Source organism: Coptis chinensis, chromosome 2 (assembly GCF_015680905.1).
Source record: "Coptis chinensis isolate HL-2020 chromosome 2, ASM1568090v1, whole genome shotgun sequence".
NCBI lineage: Eukaryota > Viridiplantae > Streptophyta > Magnoliopsida > Ranunculales > Ranunculaceae > Coptis > Coptis chinensis.
The window spans coordinates 86181323-86192125 of record NC_141457.1 but is presented as its reverse complement, the minus strand read 5'-3'; the positions used below and the strand labels follow the sequence as shown (position 1 = coordinate 86192125).

Here is a 10803-nt window from a genome sequence, read left to right as displayed (position 1 = left end):
GTTGGTTTCGCCCAACTCTTAATTAGCAGCAGACTTTGAGATTAGAAGTAGTAGTCTATTAAAGAGAACTTTGAGCAGGTGCCGACTAGTACCGGTAAAATCTTTGGATGATGATACCAGAGGTCTGATCTCATTTTAAAAACAGGCTTGCCAATCAAAAAAAAAAAAAAAGAACTTTGAAGAACTTAGCCATGGAACCTGAATAGCCACCATGTATTTCTCATACCTAAATGATACATCGTCGCTGTTGATTCTACAAATTTTTGGCCTTTTTGATGCAAATACTCTAAATTCCCCTGTTCCCTTCACCCCAATCTGTACCAAATTTGTGGCATCGTCAGCGCTTAGTGATTGTATTGCCCCACCAGTATTAAGCATGTTCACTAATCCAATAGCTGCGAAATGAACACTTTCGTTTCGTTCAACAAGATTTTGCACAAGAGAAACTGTAAAAATCTCATAGGTAAATGGCTCCAGTGAAATTTCTATATGTTCTGATGCCTTCAAAAGGACCATCTTCTTTGCCTGAAATGCATAGACAACAAATGCTTCTACTCCATCAGCTGAAATCCCTCCCTTTCCAATTTTCCATTCAACGTCTTCTGGGTTTATTGTGGAGGCCACAATGCGAGAGAACTCGGAAACTTATGTTAGCTCTGGCTTCTCTAGACCATCCTCCCCCTTGACAGTTAAATGCTTCAATGACTCCTGTATACTGTTACATAGCACAATTTGAGCAAATTATTAGTTGAAGTTCACTCTATCCAAGAAATTTGAGCACGCACCTTTTTGCTTCTTAGTACATGTGCACAACCGTCAGGGATGTAATGAATGGCCTAGTTCCATTTTGATGGTAAAGTTGAACATAATATTTAGGACAAACAGTTACTGAAAGAAGGCTAACATTTCTGAATGGTGAGCGCTCAATGGTACATGGTTATTCTCTAAGCAAACATTTCTCTTTAGTACTATTGGATATTAACCAAAGTCGTGAGCTTTAGGTGTTGGAAGTTGGAACTTACCTTGTTAAGGTTCCATATCTTGAGCACTGTCTTCCCATCACGCCATGGATCTTTGAAGAGACAATCTCCAGTTGGGAGTGCATAATATTCACACCTTAAAATTGATCCATCAGGTAATACAAGACTCTTTAGTAGTTGAAAGTCATGCGCTCCAACATTGTCACTAATGTAGATTGGCCCTCCTGATATCGCCCTGGAGGCAGCATGAAATTCTGCACAAGGATGTCAGGATGAATAAAGTTCCCCATTCATAAGCTATTGTAAGCACAATGCACCAAGTGACACCCTTGGAGCCAGAATGCACCACTTGGATCACTCATTGTATCAACAGTCCAAAAATCATCTTCTACAAGTTTGAAAAAGGAAGAATGAGTACATCGTATTGGAAGCATTTTTTAACTACTTGGACCATTTCGAGGAAACATTACTACAACAAAACAACTATTATTGAAGTTATTACCAACTCGACCAAGTGATATGCTTTCAGTTCCAAGGAGAAAGAAGTCGTTCCCCTGCTCCATGCTAGCAATGAGACCATTCCCTTCGAAATTTGTTTTTTACCAAGGCAGTTAGCGCCATATAGTAAGCCTTAGCAAGCTCCACTTGACCATCATAGTCTTCAGATACCATCTCCAGGAACTGCATCAACCCAAAATTTATTAAAACTGCATTCATGATTCTGTTATACGGGGATCTCCTTATGACACTTGGCAAATTCGAGTACGAAGGCAGAGTCACATTTCCAAGTGAAGATACTACAAAAAAGATCAGTTGTAGAACTTACATGAATGTAGTCAACCTTCACTCTATCAATCCCAACAGATTCAAGATGTGAGTGAAGCCCTTCGAACAATTCGTGCACTGACTCTGACATGACCAACCCCACGCCATACTTCTCCATCTCATCAATGGCTAGATCTAGCATATTCATTTGGAGTGCAGGCGATCTCTTAGGCATTATGACCCTTGAAGTAGGCATCCTGAGGACATTGGGCCTTATACCACCCCAATGACCACACAAACCATGCCAGACATATACATACTCTATGCTCTTGAAGGACTCCTTAATGTCCTTAACTAACGCACCCATGCCTTTCATTGGCTCCTCACTGGCTTGCTCTCCGTCGGCCTTTTTCAACCGTATCAACTTATTCTTGTTCTTGTAATTCATGAATTTGCTATTCTCTTCAAAAGCCACGAGCCTGTAATGCTTATGTGATTCACGATCTAAAGTATCATGTTCATAGGTGCCGTCCTGATCTCTCAAGGGCTTATCATCATGGCAAACGGTTTGCCACCCATCATCAATGATGACTAGACCTGGTGGACACCCACCTTCTACTAGACCTTTCACCCCTTCCCAAACACCTTCAGGATGCGGTTTGCGGTAAAATGCATCCCAGGTGCACCACCCAAACTTATCTATAATGCCTGGAGGGGTTTTTTCTTCTAATAGCCTGAATGTGCCTAGATGTTCCCTCACGGCCTCACCACTTTCATGCCATCCTTAATTACATTATAAGGATCTTCTCCAACATGCATGTACAAAACACTCTTAAAGCTTGAACTAGTCACCTACAATTTTTTTTGACCAAATAAACAAAAAAATAGTACTATTATAAGCAAATTAAAGAAATTAAAACCAATAGATCATAGGCAATAAAGCAACTACCTTAGTAGAGCCACTTTCAACACAAATATCCAAGGTATCGTCTGTGCCGCCCTGGAGGGAAGTGCTAAATGATCCCTCAATAAGGGGTAACATAAAGATATAAGGCCTCCCAGAATCTGAATTATCTAACACCATCATCTGGGTCTCTAATTCAATATCACTGCCTTTATTACCAGCCCAATGTGTACTCCACCAAATTTTGAATCTAAAAATGCTTGTGAACCTTGTCCTTGAGCTTGCCTATAGACACCACATGCCTATAATTGGACTCTTTTGAGCTGAACCCAACAAAACAACCACTTAGGTTTGTGATTTTATTTGTTGTGATAAGAAATGATGCTGGTGTTGCTATGATGTTCAAAGGTACCTCAGACAGGATCAAATTGCCGTTGGCCCTAAAATTTGATCCTTCTAAGGTAATTGGAGAGTATGTTCCACCATTAACATGCCCCATTGGAAGATCCCAAGTTACAAATTTTGCTCAAGCAGAAGAGGTACTATGAAACGATTAATAAGAATGAACCGTTTACAACAGCACTGTGAAATTGTGAACATTTTGCCAGCACTCAAGTGACAGCTTCCCAACTGACTTACGAGCAGTGGCGGAGCCAGGAATGTAAGTGAGGGTGAGCCACCCATAAACCAAGCATTAAAAAAAAAGGGTTATATTGACATACCCCCCACCACTAGTTGCAATTAGGATTACCCCCATAATAATTGAAATTAGGATTTCCCCCCCAACTTGACAGTCAATAGGAGTCAACCAACAGTTTCCGTTAGTTGACTGGTCAAGGATCATGAATTGTCTTAAATACCCTTTTTCTGTGGAAATTACAAAATTAGCCATTGACACTGTTCAAAACCCAAAGTCGAAATTAGACATTGTTTATTTGACTTAATTATTTTCTATTCCTCAAACCAAACTGATTAGAGCTCACTTCTCATCTTCTTGTTATATCTCGTTAAACCAAACTTGAAGTTGAAGAATCAAATCCAGTATTGTTTTGAGGTAAGTGACTGATTCTAGCTCACATGTTACTGTAATTCCCTTTTTCTTGTTTGTTGGGATCATTTGTGATTTCCATTAAAAAACTCTTTCAACTCTATTTCTTTCCACGGTGAGATTATTGAGTGTGAAGATTCTTCTTCATTTTATAATTTTTAAGTATAGTTAATAAAGTTTTTATGATGAATTATTTGTGTTACCTCGTGGAATATTCAGTCTTCCTCAATGACAACAAGACAAGTTTCTCCATATTGAGTCTGCTCTTCATTCTTCGGTTCCAAGACAACAGAAGCAGCTCCATTGACTGATTAAAAAAATGACTCGTTGGATTTTGATCTTTTTGTTTTTATTTTTTACTTGTTGGATTTTGATCCTTTGCACCTTGTTCATGGTTAGTGATGCTCGAATCTAGTCATCCTCCTCAATTTGCAACGGTCTTGTAGTTCTCTTCGTGTTTTACGGCTTCACCGGTCCGGTGCACGGTAATGCAAGTGGACGTAAACGAAGTCCGCCTAGAAGTACACCTTCGTATTTACATAGATGCCTTTTGGTAGCTTGGTAAATACTTTGTTTAACAATTTGAACCACCTTAAGTTAATTGTCTTTTCATGCTTGCAAATATTTGACTCTCAAATAGGATCTAACTTGTCCATGCGACGCTTCTAACAGAACAAGGTCCGCTCCATTGACAAATGTATGCATGATGAAGCGAAACAAGAACGGACGAACTAGAGGAGTGGGTCTAAGAAAATGGTTGTGGGCTTGAGTTGTGGGCTTTGAACGATTGTCAATGGCTAATTTCAGAATTTCCACGTAAAAGGGGTATTTAAGACAATTCATGATCCTTGACCACCAACCGACGGAAACCGTTGGTTGACTCCTATTGACTATCAAGTTGGGGGAATCCTAATTTCAATTATTATGGGGGTAATCCTAATTGCAACTAGTGGTGGGGGGGTATGTCAATATAACCCAAAAAAAAAACACGCTAATTTTTTTTTAACTAAAAATTCAAATCCGATCACAAAATAAGTATATTTAGAACATAAAAAAATCATATAAAATAATTGCAATAAATGTAATATAAAAAAAAATAAGAAAAGAAAAAATAATTCAATCTAAACAAATATATACTTATTCATAGTTGTCCTCGGCGTCCTTCTTTTTTGTCATCCTTCTTCATCTTTTGGAAGCGTTGCAAGATCAACTCGGTATCAATGCTATCAAAAACTTCTTTTTCAATGTATGTTATTAAACAATCATTCAACCATTCATCCGCCATCCGATTGCGCAGACGATTCTTTATGATATTCATAGCAGAAAATGCCCTCTCCACGATGCTTGAGAGTAAATGTAAAATCAAATGACTTAATCAACAAATACACAAGTGGGTACACAATGTCTTTTCTTTGTCTCAACCATTATTTTGGCTAGGCTGCTAATTCTGTTTTACTTTACCAAACTTAGTATCGGACGCACATCAATGATATAATTCTCAAGCTGATCCGCTAATTCCATCTGATCTATTTCTGAAAAATCATCGGGATAAAGTCGAGCAAAATGGATCAACTTTTGCTTATCGAAAGCAGCAAACAACTCACAAGGATCAAGACATGCCATGCAAAGAAGTAATTCTGTGTTTGCTTCATTAAACCGGTCGTTTAACTCTTGAAGTTGCAAATCAATACAGTGATAGAATAATCCAACACGATAGTAATGTAAATTGGTGCTTCCTTCCGCTCTTCGTCGAGACCTCCCTTGAGCCACATACCTCTCTTTCATATTTGGAACAACCACATCATGTTTGGCACATAGTGAAGAAACTTCAACTAGGAGACTATCCCACCCATCATCTCCCATCGTCTGTAAGCGTACCTTTGTTATTTTAACAAGAGCCATAGCATTGACAATGTCTTGGTCTTCACGTTGCAAAGCCTTTGACAAATCATTGCTAATTCCTAGTATCGCTTTCATCAAATGCAAATTTAAGATAAATTCAAAAGACTGACCAACTCAATAATCCGTAAGCCTCACCTCTTTGTTCCGAAGCTTGAACCATCTTCCGCTATATTATCAAGCACATCAAGTAATCAAACCATAACCGTTTATCATGCCAAGAAGTGTATAATAGTGTGAGCCCCATCGAGTGTCACCGGATCGTTTAAGATTAGTCTCTTGATTCAACCCTTTACCACTTGAAATTTCTCCGCTTTGTAAGGTCGCAACAACTCTAGCCTTCATTGCTTTCGTAAACATATCTCGCCGCTACATGATGCTCCAACAAGATTTACCACATTAGAGAGAACACTAAAAAGGTTAGCAATTGACTCATGGTTCTTTGCAACCGATACAAGGGCTAATCAAGAAGCCGATGAGCCAAAACAATGAACATAAAATGCAGACTCATTCTCTTTCATTATAAGTGTTTTAGGCCATTCAAATCACCTTGCATATTGCTGGCCCCATCATACCCTTGTCCACGCAGTCTAGATATGCTTAACCCATGCTTAGAGAACAACTCATCAATTGCCTTTTTAAGTGTTACTGCACTAGTTTTCTTAACATGCACAACTCCAAAAAATCTCTCAATCACGCAACCTTTCTTGTCGACATAACGCAAAACAACTGCCATTTGCTCTTTAATTGATATATCACGTGCTTCATCAACTAAAATAGCAAACAATGAATTTCCATAATCCTTTAAAATAGCATTTGTAGTTTCCACAAAGCAATTGCATTCACAATCTCTTTTTGTATATATCGGTGAGGTCAATTTCCGATTTTAGAAGCATTATCAAGAACGTTCTTAATGACTTCGTTATGATCTTTTAAAAATCGTATAAGTTCAATAAAATTGCCTTTACTGATCGACTCCTCTGATTCATCATGGCCACAGAAAGCTAAACCTTGTCTCAAAAGAAACCTAATACAATCAGTTATTGCAGTTAGATGTATTCGATAATCCCTTCGAACTTGGTCAGATTGTCTCTCAAGAAATGTTTCGATATGCTGCTCTTGATTTAGCAATGCATGTGCTGCCCTATAAGCAATATTATGAGCGCTATTTGGTCCTCCAACATGCTCTTTTAATTTGGTTTTCCTTTCCCAATTAGTAAACCCCTTGTAAGAAAAAACATCTCCGCCTCCTTGTGCCCCCTGATCAGATTTAAAGAGATAACAATAGTGACAAAACGCGGCATCTTTGTGAGTACTATATTCCAACCAACTAAACTCTTTATACCACTCTTTCCGAAAGCGACGGTTCCTCTTGCCTATTGTCTTTGGAGGAAAAGTATGATTAAGCTGGCAAGGACCCCTAAGCAAATATGTTCTTCTCACTGAATCACGATCATTAGGATGATAATCTGAAATCTTGTTCCTCAATCCAGGGTCTCCCGGAAGACTAGACAAGTTAAGTTCTTCACGATTTCCATGTTGAACCCGCTTTGACGTAGGTTGTTCAACACCACCTTCCTCAGTTTCTTGGTGACTTCGCTTTGAAGAGGATCCTACTTCAACACTAACAACATGATCTGTGTTACTAGTTGGTTGAGCGGGTAACGACTTTTCTTTGACCAAATACTTTAGCATAGCTATTTAAACAATTAAAATAAACCACCAATCAATTTAATTGAAATTGCACGAATTAAAATAAACCATCAATAATGTTCACAAAATAAAATAATAATCACAAACATATAAAAATCTAAATAGTATAGTTTAGGAATAAGTACAAAAAGAAGACAAAAAATTAAATAATATAAGGGTTACCTAGTTACCTCCACAAAACCGGTAGGTGTAAAATTGTTTGTTTGGGTAGAAAAGTAGAATACTTAAATTTTAATATAGAGTAATAGAGAATGGAAGAGAAGAGAAGTAGAGTAGGTGAGGGGGTTTTTTTCTTTCTATTTTTTTTTAATAGATACAAGATGGTTTCTGTTTGGGTTTATATATGGGTGGGTAAATACGAGATAAAAGAAACACAAGTACTATTGGGTTTTTTATTTGTTTTTTTTTTGTACGATTTGTTTAAACCGAGTCAAATTGGTATATCAAGTACATAATTAGGTGACGTCAGCACATTCTTTTTGGTTTCCTTTCTTGTGAACACACGCCCACTTTTCTTTTTCTTTTTTTTGTCTCTTACCAAATACATCACGTGACATCAACACACATTCTTTCTCACAAACATAGTCAACACACGCCACTTTTCTTTTCTTTTTTTTCTTCTCTCACCAGCTTAACAGTTGATAACTATAGTTTTTTTTTTTTTAGACAAAGTGAGGGTACGCCAGGGTGTATGCTGGGCCCCCCCTGGCTCCGCCACTGCTTACGAGTGTCACTCGACATTATTTCCAGTTTTAAAAAGGGTGATGCAAGCGCGCGGGTCAGCACCGCCAGATCAAAGTCAAGGTCAGGAAACTTTTCTCTAAGTGAATCAAGGTCAGGGAACTTGGCTCACTTCCTCGTTAAAAATATCAATGGCATTCTGAGTAAGGTGTGTGTAGTGATCAAGTTCTTCTTCTAACATCAGTTATGGATTGAAATGGTTTGGATTGAATTGAGAATAAAAAAGAAATAAAACTTAAGCTTTTGTATTCATTAGTAATGGCGGTTACAAAGTCGCTCAAACTCTCTCTCTAATCCTCAGGTTTTACAAGTTTTTATGGAATGAATCAAATGAATATTTCTTTCTCCTTTCAGTCTAGTCTTTATATAATGTTCCAAAGTGTAGTTTTGCCCTATCACTTCCTCACATGTGTCCATTCGCTTCTTCCCCTTCTTTTTCCCGCTTGAACCAACAACATACGAACACTAACCACAGACATTTCGAATTAGTTTTGATATTACGAGTTGAAATATTGACATGACGATATTTGCCCATGACATCCCGATACCAGACTTTAACTTACTGGAATAGGCTCGACATTTACCTCAATCACTTCTTTTACCCTTGAAATCTTTCTTATTTTATCTCTCATGCTTTTTTTTCTGTAGTATTTTCCCTTTGTAGATCATATTTATTACTCCAAGGTTTTCTCGTGTATGGTTGCAGTTTTTGTGGGTTTGACATCAACCCTAAACTCTCGCAACTAGGCTGTCAATTTCTTTAAATAACTGCAAACATCTATTTGTCTCATGGTTCTCAATCTTGTGGAATTGACAATAAGGTCTGCTCGTCATCTCCCTGAGTGTATTTTGGCCATGTCACGAAATCTTCTTTTGCGATCCTCTTTAATATATCTTCCGGTGTGGTATTGATGGAGATAAAATTATTGGGATCTAGCTTTTCTTTCAATGTCCTCTCATGCATATTTCATTCTTTGTTGTGGTTGATTATCCCGATTTGTATAATACTCCTAAGGTATTTTATTATCTGACCTCAAGGAGTCTCGACTCTCGTGTCGATCTCCATTATCTTTGTCCCTCTTTCCTGTCTCTGACACTTGCAATACAATTTGCATAGTGGCTACATTTATCCCTTCTTTGACTTTAATATCTCTATCAGCTTTGTCATATAACTCTTGTAGACTTTTAACTTTTTTTCGTAAGAGATATTTGTGCATATATAATCCAGATATCACACCTGTTTGGAAATGCCATGACGACTGTCATTTCAGACTCGTCAAGCCTCTCGACTAATTGAGTTTCGGCCTTGAATCTCGCCAAGAAATCCTTCAAAGACTCCTTTTTCCCTTGTTTCAATTGGAATAGGACCGACACCTATTTTGGCTTCACCCTCTGATGACCATAGTTGGTGAGGAATCTTTCTTCGATTTCATGAAAACACAAAATGGTCCTCTCCGGTATTGTACAGAACCACTTCAGTGCTTTGCCTTTAAGGCTTGAAGAAAATGACCGACATAGTACGAAATCCCAATACTTCGCTCCGTGATATATCGAGAACTGTTGTCGATAGCTAAAGAGATGGTCCATGTATGGGTGAACTTTGGTTTCTTGAATTTTGGAGGTAACGACACTCTCTCTACTTCCTTTTTCAACGGGTTTCTACTTACATCGTCTGCCAATTTACAAATCGAAGCTGAAACCTTTTTCAGGAGCTGGTCCCCAAATTGCCTCTACATCATCTCCTGCACCATTTTCCTTCATGATTGGTGTTTTTACCTCTTCCTCTTGCACCACCTTTGGTGTTGATTTCGCTACTGATTGCACCTCTTCGAGGTGGATTTTTCTCACTTCCTCAAGATGGCTCTTCCTCACCATTGGAGTGCCTGAACTCGACTCCTCGCCATCTTTCTCATACATAGCTTCTATTGCACGCTTCTCATTCTCTTATCTCACAGCTTTGTTTTCAGCCATTAAAACTTTGTTATGCTTTTCCAATTCTTCAAACTTTCTCAACAAGGCTTTTAAAGACACCTCTTCTTCATGTATCTCTTTTACTTCTTCTATCAATCTACTTACCGATCGCCTTGTTCTGCGTTCCTCATTCTTGGATGCTACTTAAGAAGTACTTTCTTCATTAATCATCATCGTTTTACTTGTTGTAGCATGCTTTGGAGGCATCTAGACAAGAAAATGAACACTTCACTGATCTTATAGAATTTCCTTGAACACAATCGCCAATTTTTCTTCTTTATCTCAAATTTCTACGAATGGATTCGATCTTCAAAGAAAAAGAAAATAAACAGCTTTTCTTGTCTTTGAATCACGGACGGCGCCAATGTAGTGATCAAGTTCTTCTTCTAAGATCAGTTATGGATTGAAATGGTTTGGATTGAATTGAGAATAAAAAAGAAGTAAAACTTAAGCTTTTATATTCATCAGTAATGGCGGTTACAAAGTCGCTCAAACTCTCTCTCTATTGCTCTGGTTTTACAAGTTTTTATGGAATGAATCGAATGAATCTTTTTTTCTCCTTTCAGTCTTTATATAGTGTTCTAGTTGTAGTCTTGCCCTATCACTTCCTGGCACGTGTCCATTCTCTTCTTTCTCCTCTTTTTCCCGCTTGAACCTGCAACATACGAATACTAACCACATACATTTCGAGTTAGTTCTGATATAACAGGCTGAAATATCAGCCTGACGATATTTGCCCATGACAGTGTGAGTGTGTGACTGAAGTGTGGTGTGAACCCAAG

The 10803-nt window shown here is 38.1% G+C and overlaps 1 protein-coding gene and 1 pseudogene across 2 annotated transcripts; both read right to left on the bottom strand.

Annotated features, from left to right (window-relative positions):
- Positions 1-34: 34 nt before the first annotated feature.
- On the bottom strand, positions 35-3290 carry LOC147518543 (galactinol--sucrose galactosyltransferase-like; annotated as a pseudogene). Its single transcript, XR_015211822.1, has 5 exons — positions 2695-3290; positions 1807-2597; positions 1483-1661; positions 1023-1368; positions 35-715 (listed from the first exon to the last, which is right to left on the bottom strand). The product of XR_015211822.1 is annotated as a galactinol--sucrose galactosyltransferase-like (transcript).
- Positions 3291-5149: 1859 nt separating this feature from the next.
- LOC147518542 (uncharacterized) lies at positions 5150-9967 on the bottom strand. Its single transcript, XM_086593953.1, has 4 exons — positions 9751-9967; positions 6559-7293; positions 6146-6367; positions 5150-5667 (listed from the first exon to the last, which is right to left on the bottom strand). Exons 1-4 carry the CDS (start codon positions 9965-9967, stop codon positions 5150-5152), a joined length of 1692 nt encoding a protein of 563 aa, XP_086450079.1.
- Between the last annotated feature and the right edge of the window lie 836 nt (positions 9968-10803).

What these genes read in the sequence shown, in the direction of transcription:
- LOC147518542 (XM_086593953.1), bottom strand. Translation starts at nt 9,967, where the DNA reads ATGTATGAGAAAGATGGCGAGGAGTCGAGTTCAGGCACTCCAATGGTG. An exon ending in AGAGGAGTCGATCAGTAAAG is followed by an intron (nt 6,368 to 6,558) that starts GCAATTTTATTG and finishes TTGCTATTTTAG; the next exon opens with TTGATGAAGCACGTGATATA. An exon ending in TGGGGCCAGCAATATGCAAG is followed by an intron (nt 5,668 to 6,145) that starts GTGATTTGAATG and finishes ATTTGATGAAAG; the next exon opens with CGATACTAGGAATTAGCAAT.